This window comes from Buteo buteo, chromosome 14 (assembly GCF_964188355.1).
Source record: "Buteo buteo chromosome 14, bButBut1.hap1.1, whole genome shotgun sequence".
Classification (NCBI taxonomy): domain Eukaryota; kingdom Metazoa; phylum Chordata; class Aves; order Accipitriformes; family Accipitridae; genus Buteo; species Buteo buteo.
The window spans coordinates 4,406,066-4,426,653 of NC_134184.1; the positions used below are offsets into that span (position 1 = coordinate 4,406,066).

General features: G+C 46.3%; 1 protein-coding gene across 5 annotated transcripts in view; it reads right to left on the minus strand.

Moving 5' to 3' along the window:
- PCCA (propionyl-CoA carboxylase subunit alpha) overlaps positions 1–2,576 on the minus strand; it is a 299,411-nt gene extending 296,835 nt beyond the window's left edge. For 4 of the 5 annotated variants that reach the window (XM_075045914.1, XM_075045913.1, XM_075045912.1 and 1 more), the window contains exon 1: positions 2,437–2,576. In XM_075045914.1, coding sequence (XP_074902015.1) covers positions 2,437–2,502 — 66 coding nt within the window. In that variant the 5' untranslated portion in view covers positions 2,503–2,576. The remainder of the gene's footprint in view (positions 1–2,436) is intronic. The other variant, XM_075045915.1, reaches the window with a different exon arrangement.
- Between the last annotated feature and the right edge of the window lie 18,012 nt (positions 2,577–20,588).

Consider the following 20,588-nt stretch of genomic DNA (forward strand, 5'->3'; position numbering starts at 1 on the left):
TGCTCATAACCAAGGGGAAAAACGTTTCCCTGGAATAACCGCATGCTAAAAATAATGTCACAGAAGAGAGCAAGGAGCTCCTGCTGTACAGATAACTTCCATGACTTAAAAATGGTGGCTGCACAGATTAAAAACTTAAGAGGGCACTGATGGCAGAGAAATTTTCCATACATTTAGTTCAATGGTTAGAAAACTGATCTACCCTGATAAAATCCGTATTACCACTTCACTCTCAATTTCATGATGTATAGTATTTATCACTTTCTTCTACATTATTTTAAACAGTCTGACAGCTCTCTCCAAAGAGTTTCAAGACTGAAAGATCACAAGCCAACTCTCATCCTCATTCTGTAACTACAGCCTTCTTTCAACATCAGATTTTCTCCCAGCTCCAGAAGTGGAAAGCACTCAAAAAGAAATTTTGGTTATATTCTAAACAGCACCAGTTCTGCATAAAAGCTAAACAGGAGTGCTAAGCATTAGATTAGAAACACAGCAATTAGTTGAATCCCCAGCTCAGTGTTTTTGTACCGTCTCTCGGGTCCTTTATTTATTCCCACACGAGAGGGGCAAAAGAAGTTAAGGACAACTCAATAGCTACTAGCCCTTGCAAAAGATGTAAGCACTCCAAGCACATTAAAGTTTGAAGACATCAATTATATTATTCGCCTATGTTAGCAAAACATAAAAGAATCTATGAAAGTGATTCCCATGCAAATTTGTCTTATTAAATGCTTTCCAATATACTGATGTCCTGAAGGTGACTTTCATACACAGATATTAAGGGCTAGAAATCACTTCAGTTACATAAGTCACAAGTGCTATTAGGTAGCTATAAAAATATTTTGTTTTGCAAAGGTGTCACTAACGTAACTTTTCTATACTGTCTACACCAAGGCAGTCAGACCATGCCCTTGAGGTGTTAGAATGAAGGAGACAAAGTAGGCCTTTCACAGGGAGGCTCCAAAGGACTTACTGACATTAAAGTCTTTGGACTTTAGTGGGAAGAGCAGAAGTCTTCCACATCTATCTACACATACACGTGTGTATGGCTACCAAAAGTAAAGTCTTCAAACAGCACGAGCCCTCTGCTAATTGCAAATCATTGCCTCCAAACTTCTTTTTCTTTCCTTTTCAAGAAGCTTCTCTCATGTACACCTTAATGGCAAAACAGGTTTGCTATGTATACTTCCTAAGGAAAAATACCTGGGTAGAGCATATCCTTTCTTCCTCTTTAATCCCTTCTCAAAATGCCCTGCCCACATAAACCACCTCTTTTACATGATCCCTAGAGACATGCGAGGAGTTCTTTACAGTACTGTTATGGGGTTACATTTCGAGAGAGGAACCTATCCCACACCCTCAGGGGTACACAGAGCAAACATTTTCTGCAAGTCACTCCTCTCCACTGGAACTTGCAGATCTCCACAGTCATTTTCCTTTTTGGGAAACAAAAAAATGATATATTCCTCCCACTGTATGCAATTACAGGTACTTTGCACCACTTTTCCCATACACAAACTAGTTGTAGTGTCATTCAACTGTTATACACCATGCGCTAACGCTGCTTGTGCTTATCCTAATCTCTTTCTTTTAGCACAATCTGTAGAAGTAGTAGAGAAGAAAACATAGCAGCCACCTCAGTGAAGCTCCTCCATAGTCTAAGGAATAAGGCTTTCTAGAAATTTAAAGTCTTCACCAAAACCATTAGTATAGTTCTGCAATGAGTTTATTGTATTTTCATCAAAAGTAAGAAGAATGAAAAACCACAGTAAAGCTTTAAAGTGACAGCTGAAAGACCCATAAGTATCTGGGGTAAAGAGGGAGGGAGGAAGGAGACGACAGTTTCACAAAGCCGTAGCCTTTTTCTATGAGCTAAGATTTTACTACTAAAAATAGTATAAAACTACACTCTACCCCCCAAGTTTTTATAAGCTCCTGTTTAACAGAGGGAGAGGGCAGGAATAAACAGGAAGTAGCACATAACCCCCTCCAGCAGCAGAAAATTCAGATAAAAAGAGGAGAGAAAAAATAAAAAATACACTCCTAGCACCACACGGGTGGGATACACTGAGGAACAGGCTCTCGGATGCTGCCAGCCCGCAGCAGCCGAACCCAGGACCCAGGCTGGGCTTCTTCCACGGTGTCACGACAACACCCCCTTTCCAGCCAGCACCCGCAGACCACCGCCCACCCACCCGTCCCCACGCATGTGGGGACAGCACCCGCCCGGCGGCCCCATCCGCAGCCCCTCACAGGGGAGGGAGACCCGCCCCGGCCCTCTACACAGGGGCCGCCTCAACCGCCCCGGCGAGCGGCCCCACAGCTCAGCGCCGAGCACCGCCCGGGGAACGGCGACGAGGGAAGAAACCGCGCTCCCAGCCCGCCCCCCCCCCCCCGGTCGGTCGGTCTGTCGGCCCCCAACGCGGCTCTCACCCTCATCAGCGCCCGGAGCCCCCGACGGCCGCCCGCGGCCCCCCAGCGTAACGCCAACGCCGCCATGTCTTAAGGCCGCGGCCGCCGCTGCCCGGCCGCCCTTTCACCCGCGGCGGCGGCGGGAGGGCCGGGCCGCCCGCAGCCAATCCGAGCAGCCGCCGCGGGCGCGAGGGAGCAAGCGCGGGCTGCCCGCCCGCCCCGCCGCGGGGAGGGGCGCGAGGGTCCCGGCAGCTGCCTGCGGCTGCGCGCGCCTTGCCTGCCTGCCTGCCGGCCGCGTGCGGCGAGGCGGGAACGGGCGTGAGGGGATTCAGTCAGCGCCCGGGTCGCCCTGGGGAAGGGGAAGAGCGTTCGCCGGTCCAGCGGAGCCCCTGCGCTACGAAACGCGGGCGAGGCTGGCAGGAGGAGGGATGCCACTGATCTTCTGTTTTCCAGTCATCCGCAGGAGCTACTTACCGCTCGGCTCGCTGGCACACGACGCTCTGCGTCGGCCTCTTCCGAAACGACCCGCGCAGCCGGGCTCGGGTGCGCTGCCGCAGGTGTCCTGGATCTCAGCTGATGGAAGTGGCAGAGTGGTGCCGAGTAAATCGTCACCCATCCCTGGAAACGCTGTGAGAGTTTTACCGTGAGGAACGTGCCTAAGCAGCATCGCTGTTCCCATCTTGGACTTCTGTTGAAATACAGCAGGGGTATAAAGCTGCTCACAACACCAAAGTGTAGAAAAGATGTGACCCGAGGCATTCAAATCGGAGTTCACAAGGCAAAGGAACAACCGTTCCTTCTTTAAACAGCGTTATTAAAACAATGGCGACGTGGGAAGGGAGGGTAAACCTGAGCCTCCTCTTTATCCTCACTACAGTAGCAGAGCAAGACTACCATTTCTGAAGCTGAAAGGCAATTATTCTTAGCTAAGGAAAGGGAGTATGTCATAGGCCATTTGCAAGACACCCAAGATGTGCTTTGCCACAAGATCCGCATAGGGCTAGAAGACAGCAAAAAAAAAAAAACCCCGACACCCATAGGGAAAATGTGTATGGGCAATATACGTAGTTATATTAGGAATAAATCCCTCAGGCTTTAGGCAGAAGCTAGGTCCTCAAGCAGGGTAAGAGGATATTTCCTATGCAGTCAGTTGATTGTGTAACTGCATTAATCATTGTTAGAGAGGTTTTACCAGAGTACATCACTCCCTCAACTCACGCATTACATCAACCCTTACTTTTTTATCCCACCTTTATAGTCCTCAGTAAACGGTACCAGTCCTGCACTGGGACCAGTACTGTTCAATATCTTCACTAATGATGTAGTGGGATCGAGTGCACCCTCAACAAGTTTGCCGATGACACCAAGCTGAGTGGTGCGGCTGACACACCTGAGGGATGGCATGCTAGCCAGAGGGACCTGAAGAAGCTCGAGAAGCAGGCCTACGTGAACATCACGAGGTTCAACAAGGCCAAGTGCAAGGTCCTGCACCTGGGTCGGGACAATGCCCACTATCAATACAGGCTGGGGGATGAAGGGATTGAAAGCAGCCCTACGGAGAGGACTTGGGAGTATTGGTGGATGAAAAGCTGGACATGACCCAGCAGTGTGTGCTCACAGCCCAGAAAGCCAACCGTAACCCGGGCTACATCAAAAGAAGCATTGCCAGCAGGTCGAGGGAGGCGATTCTGCCCCTCTACTCTGCTCTGGTGAGACCCCACCTGGAATACTACATCCAGTAAGAAATTTTTTACGACGAGGGTGGTGAAACACTGGCACAGGTCGCCCAGAGAGGTGGTCGATGCCCCATCCCTGGAAACATTCAAGGTCAGGTTGGATGGGGCTCTGAGCAACCTGATCTAGTTGAAGATGTCCCTGCTCATTGCACAGGGGTTGGACTCTATGACCTTTAAAGGTCCCTTCCAACCCAAACCATTCCATGATTCTATGATTCTAAATTCTCTCACATCCTGCAGTGAGATCCAGTATGTCCCGGAACAACTGACATATTCCCATGCCGCAGGGAGGCACAGGAGGAGGAGAAAAACCGCTGGGTGACTGGGTTCACCCAAATGTGGGTATTTTCATAGGACTCTAGCTGCACGGTCCCCACGGCAGAACGCAAGCTCCTGCTTGCATTTACCCATAATATTGAAAAATTTGGCCTAGTTTTATTGGGTTTTACATCACTTTAACTTCTTGTATCAGTACTTATGTTCAAAGTGAAAAGAGGTGAAAGCTGTAACAGAAAGGAGAAAGCTGGGGCCATCTCTGCTGCGTGCTGAAGGTACATGAAACAACTTCTCTCCCTTTCCTCCCAAGTGAGAAGCAAAAATAAAATCAGCATTGGGTCACCTCTGTTGCATGTTTATGCGTTTGCTTTCCTGTATTAACAGTACCCTACAACCGCACAGGTGGGAACAATGTAAGAAAAATGTTCTTAATACATCTAAAGGAGGTCACTATTCGCAATTGATAGTCACAAGCAGACACCGCAGATTTTTTCAGTACACATGGAGAGTCTTGAAAGTAAAAGAGACCAAGAGCAGAAGGGAGGTACAGACCGCGTTGTCCTTCACCACAGGCTTTCCATTAGATATATTAGATGCACAGAGATACACACCACAACATCATGTTATTGCATTAGAACAATATCCTGAGGCACCTGACGTCAGTTCCTCCAGCATGCATAAAGCAAACAGTCACATGGCATCACCAGGGTGTTTTCTTTTCCTTTACAGAAGAGATTCTCTTTGCAGGCCCCGGTTGAGGGATCGGCAGCCACCTACAGAGGCACATCAAAGGAGGCCCCCCACAGCTGCAAAGGGAAACTGGCTGGGATTACACAGAGACACCGCAGCAAAGAGAAACTTTGCAGCCAGCTGGGTGCATAAAGAGCCTGATACAGTGAGAAATGGCCTAATGCAAGCCCGTTTCCAAGTGAAGCTAAGTCTCCTTGCATATGGAAGGAACTGGGAAAAAACCTCGAGAATGCTAATATTCTGTTTGCTCATGAAGTTTTCTGCTTTTACTGTGATTTGATTTTGACCGACATGCTTTACTAAGAACCTTCTTGCCTGTTCTATGTTGAAGTGGGTACTGCACATGAATTACAAAATTTTGTTTCTGTAAGAAAAGGGAGATACCTAATGGATCAAGATTATACACAATTACTATTGAACAGTTCAAAAAACAAAGAGAGGTTAACATACATCACCATTGCTAAAGAAATTGTAGATATAAAAAAATGAAATTGCAAAAATAAAATATCTAGAATAATTAAGGGATATATGAGTTTGGATAAAAACAAAGACCCTACTTCTGCAGTCTCTAAGCACATTCGTAATGCTGTAACTCTCACTATACACTCCTGTCTCAGTTACTAAAGCTATTAACACACACAAAGTTAAGCAGGTTTATAAGAGACTGGAATACTGGGCAACTTATTCTCTCATTATTTTGAAGGAATCTGGGGAACTGTAGCTTTCAATGCTGAGAATTTCCTCCATCCCTTCTCTTTACAGCAGAAAGTTACCTTTGCCTTCTAAGATAACTCCAAATTTAGACAGGAATCATAAGCTGTTGTATCATCATCTAACTTTTAAGCTGTAACTGAGGGAGAAAACTGGACTAATTGTAATCCTCCTGCCTTTATCTAATAAGGAGTATATTGTATCAGGTTTATAGAACATGAAATGCATTATGCACAAATGCCTGTGTCTGAAGAACTCAAAGCTAGAAAAACTCTTTGAAGTATCTGTTATATATTCTGTAAACAGCCTTTGCTTCTATCAGCATTCTGCTCAACGCGCTGTGAAAGACAGAAATTCAGCCTTAGAGTCAGCCAAGTCAATATCTCCATACATCTCTCTGCTAAGTACCCACAGAAAAATCTTGACTCTGAGGAAAGATCCTTCATGCCAAATTCACCTACGGGAGTCAAGAGTTGGAGGCCAGGGAGTTGTCAGAGACCCCAGAGAAGCCCCAAAGCCCAGCCACAGACACTGAGAAGCCAGGATGCAGTCCAGGCTACCAGCTCCCTACTCCTCTGGAGCACCTTGAGGTCAACCCCACACCCAGCTGCCCAGGCTTTGGGGCTTGTCGGTGCTCCTCGGGGGTGGCAGGAACACCCTTCCCCTTCTAAGGCTCCTCAGGGGTGACCCTACCACACATACACATGCTTCAGGGTGGCTTGATCCTTATCTTTGCCTCATGGCCTCAGGAGTGGTTTGAAGCCCATGCATGCCACATTGCCTCTGTTTCTCCAGGTGCATGAACCTCCCAGTCAGCATCATTCACCTTCCCCAACCTCCTCCAAGGTCTCCTCAGGAAAGTCCTGAATGACCCTGGCCTCAGGAGCAACCTGAGAACCCCTGGCCCATTCTTAGGGGGGCTTCACCTCATCCTCCACCTGGCTTCAACGGTGGCTTAATCCCCAAGCCAGTTTGGCTTGCTCTGGGACACTGTGATCCCCTTGGCCCCCAGGGACAACCTGGCCCTCTGCAACCACACAGCCTTCAAGGCTGCTTAGGACCCCCCTGGATCACCCCAGCTGTTGGGGTTGCTCAGGGAGGGCTTGAAATCCCCAGACCCCCCAGGTTTCCCCAGGTGCCCACTCAGCCCCACTGACCAGCAGCCTCCAGTGCTCCCCAGCTTCCGAGGCTGCTCAGACTCATCCTGAGCCCCCAGCCTCATGGGTGCCTTGATCCCCATCCCAGGGATGCCTGCTCTGCGATACCTTGATTTCATCCCTGCCCAGCTACGCAGGGTCCCCCAAGGAGGCTGGATTCCCCTCCCCAACTGGTCTCCAGGATGACGTGACACCTCTCCAGCCTTTGGGCTCTCCCCAGGGAAGGTCTGAGCCTTCACCCAGCACACTATGGCCTCAGGGGTGATTTGATCCCTTTCCCACCCTCAAAGGCTGCTCTAGGAACCTCTGTTTTCATCCCCCAAGCCCTGCTCCCAGCCAAGGGACCATTCAGGGATGGCTTGCTTGTCCCACCCTTGCCCAGCCTCATCCCAGATTCCTGCTGTTGGTCAGCCCAGCCCCTACCTTCCACCAGCCATCCAGTCCCTAGGGCTCTTTGGGGCCAGCCTGAACTGCCCCCCCAGAGGAGCCTCAGAACCCAGGCAGGGGTGACTCAGGGAGCCCTTACCACCAGGACAGAGTCCTGCAGGATCTGAACAGGGTGGGCAGACCCAGGTGCCGCTATCGAGGTCCATCGACAGTCCCAGACTGTTGAAGGCAAGGTGATGACTCAGGTGTAGGTCTATCCTGGGACTCCTGTCAGGGAGAGCAGCAAGAGACATGGAGACAAAGCTAGGACAGTAGACCAAGGTTCAGCCAGGAGATAGGACTAGAGACAAGTACACCTCCAAAAATATAGCTTAAAGCAAGGCTGAGGGCTCAGGCCTGAGCTTAAATGGATGTACCGGGCCGTGGGCAGAGGATGTGGGTGGAAGCCCCAGGTGAAGCTGGTCAGGACCATTAAGGCCTATTGATGCACTCCGTGCCCCAACACCCTAGCAAAGTTGCTCACTGCAACACAGGTCTGATTGGGGAAATGTGCAGGGGGTCCCACATTAGCAGAGTGAGAGTCCCTTTGTCTTGGGGATGATGTCTGGCTTCCTCTAGTCTGATAGTTTAGATAAGACACAACTTTTAACTTTTTCACATCCTCAGGACGTTAAAAGCCTGTTGGCAGAAACGTGATGTAAAAACTAGGAGTTAAGCACCGCCTGCCTCAGAGCTAGCTGGAGTTCACACAGTCTGCGGCAGGGAGGGCAGGCGAAGGCTGGGAAGCAGAGCGACTTGCAGAGCGTTTCAAGCAGCTCATGAGATGGAGCCCTAAATGGCAGTAGTTATCAAGGAGGGCACATGCAAATTTCGGGAAGGCATCACACTTGGATGTGATGAAGTGATGCCACTTCATGAAATTTCTTATGAGATTAGCACAGGAGTCACAACTGCTTTGACACCGTGGAGTGATGTCTCTGCGGGAATTGTGTTTTTCCTGTGATTTCATGGGCTGAAAGGTTCTGCAGGACTGCATCGAAGTGGCAGAGATCCAGACAACTGGAGAGAGTTCTTCAAGGAAGAAAAGGATGAGAATGTGAAATTCACAGAGAATGCAAAAAGAACCCAAAAATGTATTCCAGTGTAGCCTGGAGGTAAATACAACCCTAAAGAAATACTGAAAGAGACTTGTGGTCTGGGGAGGACTCAGACTGTGCCAATGTAAAGGTCTTACTTCCTCCTCAAGAGCCTTGGGGACAAGGGTGTTACAGAACCAGGTAAGCACAATGGCTCCACAGGTCTGAGCAAATATAAACTCACACTGTTGTTCACCTCATTGCACAGAAATTAGCTTTGGCTTGGAGCCTTGCTGATGAACTCCTGGAGCTGTCACACTTGTAGGACCAAGGAGGAGTTAGCACGATTGTACGACTGCTAGGATTGCTGCTCAGCACCTGTATGATGCCTCCAGAGGTTCTGCATGATTGGAGGGTCATCTGCCCAGGAAAAGGGGACGTGAATTCCAAAATCAGGGGGGTCCAGAGCACTTGCTATGTCTGAAACACATTAAAGAACTCCAGTACATGGACAAAAATTTTGCTGAGCCTCTTCTCTGTGGCATCGTTCGCATGGAGTGACAATGGGCTTGACTAGTAGTTTGAAATTTACTGCCTGCTTGTAATGTGAATACAGTTTTAAATAGCTTTGGATCCTTTCTAAGGCATTAAGAGTAACCCCAAAGATTAAAAACAAATTTGTAATTCCTTTGATTAAAAAAAAAAACATGTTGTCAGGACTAACAAAGATTTGCGCAATGGCTGGCTGGGCTGTCAAGCCCTAACAGAGTCTTGGTGAATTCCTGCTGTAGTATTTATTGCCTGAAGGTTCACTCCTCAGTAAACACAATGGTACATTTAAATTTAAGATTGCTTTTAGAATTTGCTACTCCTGGGCATGGACAAGCTAAAGGAGATGATGGAGTTCCTTGGAAGAGACAATAAATTCAGCAGGGCTAAATCATTTGTTTGGATTACAGCCATGGCGTGAAAGCTTGGAGCAGAGAGAGGCAAGCTGGTTTGATGGAGAGGAAAAGAAGCTTTCTTCTTGGGTATGTAGAGCAACCATCCCCCTGAGTACAGAGATGGAAATGAAAAATCGAGGGAGGAAAAGGGAACAGGCCTGAGAGAAATTATTTGCTCAGGTCTGTTACTGATGGTGGCACCCAGAACTGGCAATAGAAACAATCTCGGGTGGGTCATATCTTGCTTTGCTGTAACAGCAAAGACATGTGTTCTTACCCATCTCCTGTTTTCTGCTGTAAGCACTGGGAATTTCAAACTTGTGAAAAGGAGATCAAGAAGTCTGAATCTCAAGGTCAAGCAGCACGTTCATTTAGTCACAGCTGTGTGGATTATTCCATCCCTTTTTCCTCAGAATGATCCGTATCTTCTGTATGTGGCATGACATATGACACTTGGGTGATAATCCTCATATCAACCATGAGGATACTCTTGGCTGGTCCTCACTTGCCTGTGAAGGCTATTTAAGCCGTCGGTCTTTACAGTTTTGCTCTGGTATCAGTTTCTTGGTGCCCATGGTTTCATATTCCTCCTTGGATCCAGTGATGACAAGGGAGGACAATGCATTCACCATATGGTGCTAGAAAGCACTGGATTTTGGTACTTCAAAGGGCGGTGGAGTTAACAAAGACCAGCTTTTGAGGCGTTGATTTCAGGAGCCCCTGAGCACAAATAAGACGTTAAACACTGAGGGAAGAGCGCCAGCACCACTGCTTGCTCTCTCTCTCTCTGCTGTCTCTGAGGGAAACAGAGTTGTTATCCATTCAATCCGTGACCCAGAGAGGTGATTGAGGAAGGCTGTGCTGGGCTCCAAGGCCCTAATTGTCCTGGTCAGCCTCACCGCACCCGTACCATTAGCCCATGGGACACATTTCAGCTCAGGTCTGGGTCATCAGGCCTGATCTGAGCTGCCTGTTCCTGAATTATTGTTCAGATTTTCTGGATTGACCTTGGACCCAACTCATGACCTTGTCTCTGCCTGATGGTGGTCAGATTGTCAATGGGACCTGTTGCTGTCACCATGCCAGTGGGGTGCTGTGGGACTGCCTTACCTGGGCTGTGGCCACCCTTGGCTCCTGGCTTACCTGATCCCTGAAGACTCACCCCATTTTTCATGTCTCTCCTCCTGAGGCCTCATCACCCAAACCCTATCCATTGCCAACACTTTGCCCCTCCAGCAGTCATAGTGCAGGGGCAACCAGAGTACCAAGTGAAGTAAATTTGGGGCAGACTCTAAACAAGTTTGGGGGAGGATTCAATACCTCACTAGCTGGCCAGGCTATAGATCTGAGGAGCACTCCCAGGAACTGCCAGTTGGATTGGCCAAAATCAGAGCTTTTCACGGCAAGTACCCCTCAAAACCCAGGGTGTTGTTAGGTGCAAGGTCATACCATGATGGGAAGGAAGGCTGTGCTGGGCCCCAAGTGCCCCCATAAGCCCTAACTGTCCTGACCAGACTCCCTTGAGACCTCAGCCCACACCCTCTGCCCATGCTCAGGAGCCCCATTTCAGCCCCTTTGCTGGTCTGAGCTGCATCATAGGTGTGTCCCTGCCCAGTCCTATTCCCCACTGCTCCTGAATTGTTTGGATTTCCTGGATTGACCTCAAACCTGACTTGTTACGTTGCTTTTGTCTGAAGGTTGCTGGACTGTTGATAGGACCTCTTGCTATCACAACCCTTGCTCTGTTCGCCCTGCCCAGTCATGGTGGGACGGTGCCCTAACAGTGAGGGCACTGCCCTGTCTGTGCTGTGGTCACCCTCAGCTCACCTTCCCTCACAGAGCAGCCTCGTGATTGCTCCTCTCTGACAGGCTGTGGGGATTGTAGGAGAAAGGAAAGTTCTGCAACGTTGGCTGGGAAAGAGAGGGAGATGGGAAAGGTCCAGGGAAGGTGGCATTCCCCTGCCACAGCCACTAATTCCTGTGTTTCTGACAGCTGATCTCAGCTGTGCCAGAGGAGATCACAACACATGTGCTGATAAAACGCTATCCAGCTGTGCTGGTTTTGGCTGGGATAGAGTTAATTTTCATCACAGTAGCTGGTATGGGGCTGTGGTTTGGATTTGTGCTGAAAACAGTGCTGATAACACAGGGCTGTTTTAGCTGTTGCTGAGCAGGGCTTACACAGAGCCAAGGGCTTTTCTGCTTCTCCCCCCACCCCACCAGTGAGGAGGCTGGGGGGGCACAAGGAGTTGGGGGGGGACACAGCTGGGGCAGCAGACCCCAACTGACCAAAGGGATATTCCACACCATACGACATTGTGCTCAGCATATAAAGCTGGGGGAAGAAGAAGGAAGGGGGGACATTCAGAGCGATGGTGTTTGTCTTCCCAAGTCACCGTCACGTGTGATGGAGCCCAGCTTTCCTGGAGATGGCTGAACAGCTGCCTGCCCATGGGAAGCGGTGAATTAATTCCTTGTTTTGCTTTGCTTGCATGCATGGCTTTTGCTTTACCTGTTAAACTGTCTTTATCTCAGCCCACGAGTTTTCTCACTTTTACTCTTCATCGTCTGATTCTCTCCCCCACCCCAGCTGGAGGGAGTGACTGAGAGAGCGGCTGTGTGGGGCTTAGTTGCCAGCTGGGGTTAAACCACGACAGCAACAAACGTGCCTGCCTGGTGAATTTTTTTTCTCCAGCACTTCAGGAGGAGCAGCGATGGTTCCCACTCTTTTTTGGAGGTAGATATGTTGTCTTCCCATTCACCTTGTTTCTGCTGGGAGCTACCTACTTTGGAAATATTTCTGCGTGGTGGATCAGCCTCTGTTAGGGCTGAAGGAAGATCTGAAGGCAGCATCTTTTTTATTCCATGGGGAAACATCCAAATTCTGGTCACTACTGCCTCGTGAGGAGACAGATTACCCCCTTTCTTCCTCCTACCACAGCTCTGGGATGGCCTTATTGTCTCTCCCCATTTCTGCTCCTTCTTTTTTTTTTTTTTCTGTAAGGAGCTTGGCAAGCCCATGTGCAGCCACACACGGTTCCCGCAGCTGCACCTTGGAGAGTGGGCACCAGTGAGACTTTATCTCCTCCAGACCCAGCAGTGGGGAAAAAAAGAGACCCTGGTTTTGCTGTGACACTGCCAGTCCTTCAAATCCCTCTCAGAGCAGAACCTCCCTCCGCTTCTACCCATTCTGTGCCAGCAGCGATGCTGCAGTGGGGTCAGGAGTCATCCCCTCACTGCTGGGACAGAGTCGGTTGATGCCCTGGCCTCAGCTCCTGTCCAGCATTTTGGAATGTCCATTATGGTCCCCATAGGGTCGTACCTGGAGGGACTGAGGAGGAGAAGGTGACAAAAGCAAAGCCTCACTGGTAGCGTTCCACCAGGTCAGAGTTTGATTAATAATTAGAAGAATGTGTACAAACAGCAGGGATATCTGTAGTTGCACAGCTAAAGGACAAATAACGTAAATACAGATCAGGGTAGAGCTTGTCCTGTGGTCCTTGAGGACACATAATATCAACCAAAGCCTGAGGAAAAGAGCAGCAGAAGAGCCTCTATTCAGCAGGGAGCACATGCAGCTGCATAAAAGACCTTCTGAGTGTGGCCGGGTTATTCACGTGTTCAGAGTTAAGTGTGTACTTAGGCTGTCTCCTAAATAGAGACCCAAAGGCAGTCAGGATTTGACCCAGATCACATAATGATTTAGTGAGGCTATAGGAAATAATCTCTGGATACTCTGTCCCTCGCTCCAGCCAGTGAATCACGGTGCCTCTTTAGGCCGTCTGACTGGCATAATCCTGGGGGGAAAAGCAGGAAAATAAAACAGGATTTCCATTTTATCAAGATAAAGCTGTAGCCAGAGCTGATAACAGGTTACTTGAAAGAATGCTGGTCATGTACACTTAGTGATTGTTGCTTAATTTGTTTAAGCTGAAAAAGCCTATTTCTACAGTGGAATACAAATTAGGGTAATTATGTTGTGATGGAGTACTGCATGTATAAGATGAAAGCCTTTCTTTACAAAAGCTTCTTCATCACTTGAGTAGAAGAAAATAAAATCCTGCTTAAACAACATGTTGTTTTCTGTATTTCCATTTGAAGAAAAGACTTTTTAAGCTTTTTTTTCCCCTGTAATATTGCATGGCTTGGGTTTCTAAAAGTACTTTTACTTTTGACAACCTCACAATTAAACCCTCCAACATATATTCTGATATGTAAATATAAAAGGCTGAGGTAAACATAGTAATGTATAATCGTTTCACGGCCTCTATAGGCTACTACTAGCTGGGCATCCAGGTTATATATTTTTTGCATTCTCCTGACTGTCACAGTTGCTCATAAGCTTTCTTCTATCTTAGTACTCTATATGTGTCATAAAAACACAATGTACAGTGACGTTTGTAGTAGGTTAAAATAAAGTACTGATTTTTTTTTAGATAGGTTTTATGAGATACAAGCATTGTCTAGCCCCTTTGTATTTACTAGCACTATTGGGTTCTCTCAAGAGTTGAAATAGGTACAAACAGATCATCTGATCATAAATTACTCAGATACAGATCGAAAGCAATTCATTGCAGATGTATATGTATCCATGATAATTATTTTTATTTCAACCTCCAGAAATCTTCGTTTTCACTTTCTGTGTGAACTGCAGTTACTGTTTCGCACGGGACATCTTCTAAAGCATCAGTATGAAATGCTTATTGCACAGGCTTATGCTTACTTGATGCACATACACACTTGCACACTTACCCAAATGATCTTATCCAGGCCATCCTTATTCACATAAGCAAATCTTCCTGTAATTAGTTCCAGTGAATTGCTGTGTGACTAAGACCTACTTGCAGAAGTAAGAATTTGCTGGATTGTGCCCTCAGTTAACATGACAGGTGAGAAAATCGATTTCCTTGTACGGGAAAAGTAGGCAGTGTTAAAGTGAATACATAGGATCATTATTCATTCTCTTCACACAAGAATTCAAAACCAGTATTTGAAGTTTGGGGAAATTGTCTTAATTAGGATTATTTTAAATGATGGCAATTTAAAGGCAGGCAATTTAATTACCGGGAAGACAGATCAAAGCAAATGCTTGAAATGGACATTTTAAAATGACTTATCAAGGAAGACGGAATTTAATAAAATAAAGGGGGGAAAGAAAGTAAATATGCAGATTGCCCAAGTACTCCCCTGCCAGGGAGCTAAGACTCCCTCCCTGGCTTCATGTACTTGACTGGAAAACCAGTCATACTTGTAAGAAATAGATATGTCAGGCCTGGTACATGTGCAGAGAAAGACAGAGAATTGCTTCGATCTCCAAAAGAAAATGTTGTTTTCTAGCTTTGCAAAAGTAAGGCTGGTATTTACACATTCAAGTTACGTTGCTGTATTTGCAAGTGAGGTAAGGTGTCTGAATTATAGCATTTACAGCTATGATTGACTGTGATACAAGAAGGCACTTAAAAATGGCAGATGTAATTGGACTTGCCACAGCACAAAACCACCCTGACTCCCAGGAGTCTGGGCAGGGGGGCAGATTGTGCCTACTCCTGCCTACCCTTAGTAAGGTACAAACATGCTAACGGAGGCACGAGGAGAGGAACAGTCCTCATACCTCTGTGTACGGGTGCAGGGGGAGCTGAAATCGCTCAGTACTTCCTATGGGGACCTATCACTGTTTGCTTATTTGTGTTTTGTTCTCATTGGTTGATGATGTCGGGTAACCTGAGTTAAAACATATTCCTAGAGTCTTTAAAATTACACAGGGCAGTACGTATAAGAAGCAAACGTCACTTACTAGGTATCTATCCTTTTTGTAAGAAAATGTCTTTAGTCTATCACAACTGTGTTTGCTTTTGACACATTCAATAAATGGAAGGCCAAAACAAAAGGCGTAATAGGATTAAAAGGCAATCAAAACAATTAGCAAAGTTTTAGACTCTTAAGTGTTTAGGGAAAGTCCACTGGGACTTTGTGACTCTATGCAATAAGTGACCTTTCAGGCACAGCATTTTTATTGCCGGGTTCTTTTTTTTCCTTTCCTGAATGAAGAGGTTGGCAGTACAAGCTATGGAAGAAAACATTTTGGTTAAATTATTTGATAAGCATTTGCACTGACCTTATCTTGTCTCCTTCTGACATCACTTGCAATATTTTTTCTGTATTCTAAAATAAAGAGCAGGTTTTCTTCATTTTAGTTCTCCAAAGTGATGGTTGCAGTCACACAGCCCATCAGGAAGCACCATCACTTCCTTAGTATAGAGGTATCACACCTTACAGTAGAGCACGTTTTGAGGAATAATATTCAAATGTTTTGTAATAATGATGCCCTTATGTTCAGCTCTGACAAAAGAGAGAGCACAGGGTTTTATCTCTGTGGTCCAAAATAGGCCAGCTCACAGTACTGACCTAGCAGAGCTCTGGGTGACTATTATCATAACACACTTATATTTTTATAAGATTATTCTGCTCTCTGAACCTTCCACTGAGATCCCGTGGGAGTTGCCCCTGTGTATCTGACAGCTGAATTGGTCCTCGGTGAATTTTTAGCACATGGAGCTGTGCACACAACTTTGGTTAACAATAACGTGTTGCTATGGGAGCTCTGTGCGTGCAACTCCCTGCTTACTGTGCCGAAAATTGCGCTGGAAGGCAAATGTAAGTATGTGTAGTATTAGCCTAATTATTAAGTAGAATTAGAATCTGGTGCTCTATGAATATCAACCAGAGAAGGAGCGTAGCATGAATAAGGATGCTTGCCAGCAGTGGCTGAGGTGCTTCTTCTGCATTCCTTTAAACGGAAATCACATCCATAGCCGGGAGACTAATTATTTTGGAACCTAAGGGAAATGCAGCCTATATAAGAGAGAGAGTGATCTGCAGTTAAGGATCAGTGAGCCAGCTAATGGCTGGTTAGTCAGGAGGGTACAACTCCAGAATGTTAATAAAACGTGTCTGAAGTCCAACACCTCAGGGAAGAGGCTGAATGCTGCGGAAGATACATGGAGACAGAGGGTCTGTTGTCTTCTACCACTGAACTACTCCTTTAAAGCAGGTTTTAAATCTGTTTCAAGACTTATTTATGAATTTCAAAATACCAGCAGGATAATAAAACAAAACTCACTGTGGCCAAAGCAAATGCAGCTTCTAAAAGCAAAATATTACTCTTTTGTGAAGTGCATAAAACAGGTTCAGTGCTTGCTGTGCAGGTGTACAGTACGGTACTTTTGTACAGTAGAGGCTTGGCTGGTTTTCATCATGCCCTCGCTAATACAGATCACGACTTATTAACCAAAACAGCATGTAACATTTCAAAATATTATATAAATGCTAGCTGTTTAATCCTCACAAGAAACAACTCAGATCAATACCATAGCTTTATTTTGTGGACGGAGAGAATAAAGCAGAAATCAGTTAAAGGTTTTGATGAGAAAGCCTGTAGGAAATACCAAATTGCTATTTAAGGTACGATACTTAAAATGCTTGTTATTTTATTTCGCTTGATATAGTGCAGCTGTGGAATAAGTGCTGCAGACTAATATATTGATAAACACAAGAGAACCCCTTGCTCCTTAAAATGTCCCCTCTCAGAGGACCAGCTGCTGTGATCCTGCGATCCCCACACCCAGGCTTGCTTGGGGCTGAGAGCCACCGGACGGATCCCGCGCACCTCGGAGACCTGAGCATCAGGGATCCCGCAGGAACAGCTCAGAGGCAGGTGAGAGCGGACGCAGCTCCGTGTCATGGTGGCTCAGCCACAACAGCCTCCGCCGCTCCATCCCTTTGTGCCGCAGCAGGAGACCCTGGCTCAAATCCCTCTGTCCATTGCCCTCTGAGAGACTCCTGTCCATCACGGAGCTCTTTTATAACTGTGGGAAGAGGCAGATACGTGTTTTGCAACTCTTTTACGTCTCAAACCACAGCACCAGTCGCTTTGCTTGCATATAGTTGCTGTTGGTAGAATCATAACAGTTTCCTGAACGACAGGGACAAGCATTTTTTTATCTGAGAAGGGTGCTAGTGAGACTGTGGTATTGTCCCCAAGGCATTCTGTAGTGTCACCCTGATAGAAGTGGTTCTCAAGGAAAATGAAACTTTTTACATTAGACCTGGAAGATGACTACAGTCATGCTTAAAGTTATGCTGTCGACAGCAGCCTTCTGCAAACAATGCTATCACACAAGTAGACTCTTGTAGCCTAATCTCTTCTTCTGCAAGAGTTTATAATGCATAGTCTAAACTATCTGATTACTCCACCTCCTTCTCTACTTCTGCTACCGGTTGTTGTAGTCGTGGTAGTTTCTCTTCCAAAAAATTATTTGAAAGGGAGCAAAAAGGTTTTATACCAATTACAGTAGTACAAGAACTCAACTGTTATCAGTAGAGTTATTCCAATTTACAACACTCTAATTAAATTTGCTCTTGAGTTGCCTAAAGCACCCACAGGAAAGATGTGCCAGCAGGTATTTTTGTAGTTTTCAGCTTCTGAAAACTGAGATATTTTAGTATAATAGTCTTTTTACTGCCAACATATAATATTTAGATGAAATATTTTTTAGGAGTTAGAATAAATGAGTGTGTGTATATATATAACAAGGGGGTAGGAGAACTCACAAGTAGTCCAGAGCCACTGAAGGATTTCTCTTTACTGAGAAATATTAAGTATCCAGTTTGGAAGATTTAATAGTGGCAAGTTTTAATCCAGGAAGGAAAGCGAAGTGGTCAGACCATGGTGTCCACATTCAGATGGTGCAACATCGGATCAGATGATGAATTTGCACCTGCAAGGAACAGGGCAGTAGGGCAGTACCAGCCTCTAATGAGGGCTCTTGCTAATGGCTGTGCCATTAAATGGTATCATTGTTACCTGTTGGACATGCATTACTTGGAGTGTTGGCATTTTTTAATACAGCCATTTTATCACACCCCTATAGGCATTTTAATTAAAAATCTCCAGAGTATCCCTTACAACCAGCAACAGACACAGATACCAAATACAGTATAGGAGCTTTAAGCAAAAGTTTATCCTTATTTCCGCATTCTTTTGCTTTCAATAAGCTCTGGCGTCTTTTTCATATTTGTAATCCCACATTGGTAGAGATGGACATAAATTCGAAACAATACTTTGGCATACTTCCCGCAAAATGAGTTCATATGATGAGAAATGGATTCTTAACAGAAATTGCATGTTTGTGATTGGTTTTGACCTGTTTTCGTTTCCACATCATTTGTAATTTTGTAACAATGAAGTTTGCAAGAAAAACTCATTGAGTGTTTACAGTGAGACCCTTCCAAAATGCAGTCAGTGTGTTTGGTATTTGAAAACACGGCCACAGCTCACGAAGCCCCAGAGTGAAAGGAAATCTGGACTGAGTTTTCAAAAGTGGAAAGTGGAGATCCGCACACAGAATTGGGTGTTGGGTTGCACAGCTGCAGTGGACTGTCCCCTGGCTGGGAACCAGAGCAACCAGGCAAAAACTGGAGCTTGCCTGCATTGCTGTGCTGGTGAGGAAATATCGGCCTCCGTTATTTCAGCGATGCCATGGTGTACCCGTCATTTTGAGATGATGTAGGAGATCCTGCTTTCCTAATCATGGGGGAAATCTAAGAACTATGGGCAGTTTCCTTGCTCTCAGCCACCCATAACTTCCCTTTCTGGACCTCTTCTGGGCTGTGCTAGCAAGTACTTGAGCGGAGGAGATGACAGCACGGCACATTTCTACTCAAGCAACAGCCCCAAAAAGTGTCTTTACCCAAAATGCTTCGAATTCCTGAGCAGACTAATGCTTCTGGTTTGACTTGTGACTTCTGCATCAGGTCCCTGAGAGCACCCTCAAGCCCTGCCGTCCCCGAGGGGCTTCCCAGGGAGGGTGCTGGACCCTGTTTTGGCTCAGCCATGCCCCATCCCGGCTCCCAGCCACGGGGAGCTTGTCTCCTGGGCTCACTGCTCCCCAAAAGCGTCAGGGGCTTTCGGTGCCCATGGGACGGCACTCATCGGGGGTCACCGCCAGCCCTGGGGTCCCTGCAGCACCCTACAAAACACCTGGGTTTTGCAACAACCCTAAATGAGCGACCGTCAGTCTCACCTGAACGTAACCAACCCAAAACGACTGCGGTTTCCCACTCAGGCTGGGCACTGTACCTTCTGATCGGGAGTTTGGGGAAAAAAAGTCAGATTTGTCCTTTTCATCCCTGTGATTATGCTCACAGGTGTGACTATACGGTTTCTGTGTGTCCAGGTAGTTTTCTACCATATGGAACTGCAGTTCTTTTTATGTCTGTTTCCTTTTCCACTTTTTTTCACCCTGTTCTTTAGACTTCATTTACTGATGTGATATACACGTTTCGTTATCTCTGAAACCAGAGTGCCCATAACCTAGGAACCAAACCTTCACAAGGGCCGAAGATCGCATTCCTCGTAGCTTCAGTTGCTAAATCCTAACTTTTGCATGCGGTCTGATGGCTTGAGGGCTTCTATCTGAGAAGTTGACTGAGATCAGTTTGACATTTTTTTAAGAATATTAAGTTCACTATACTCTTCTCTAAACCTGGATGTTTTATTTCCTCAGCTGTTCTTATTTGCATTACATAAGGAATAATATTGTGTCTCCAGTCTTCATTAGATATTGTTTGTAGTCCACACTTCTAGCCTGCAGTAGACAAGAAAATATGTTTTCAAAGACCAAACATCAATAATGAGTTATTACAGCTGATGTAGCAGAGCTATAGCTCATGTTATCACAATTTTTTAGTCCACACAACTTCCTGGCCTATTCCACTCAAAAATCTGCCTTCTCACAGCCTGCTCAAAGGCAATTTTTATTGGATTTTTGATCAAGACAATGCAGCAATCTTTGAGCCTCAAGACAGTAAAAAATACTTTTTTCTTTACTTAAAAAAAATTGAAAGCTGTTTTTCTCCTGTCCTATGGACAACAGGGCTGGGAGTTGAGAGGATAACATTTGACAGGGTAGTTCTTCGTTGAAAAGCATCTGTGAGTGATCCAGCGGAAGTCGGCTGAGATTTGGCTGACCTGCCAAGCCTTGAAACTCGTGCCTTGTACAGAAGAGTCAATTGTTGTTCTTCATCCGCGTTGAGAAAGAGTAGGCTGCCGTGGATCTCACCTGCGTGGGGAATGGC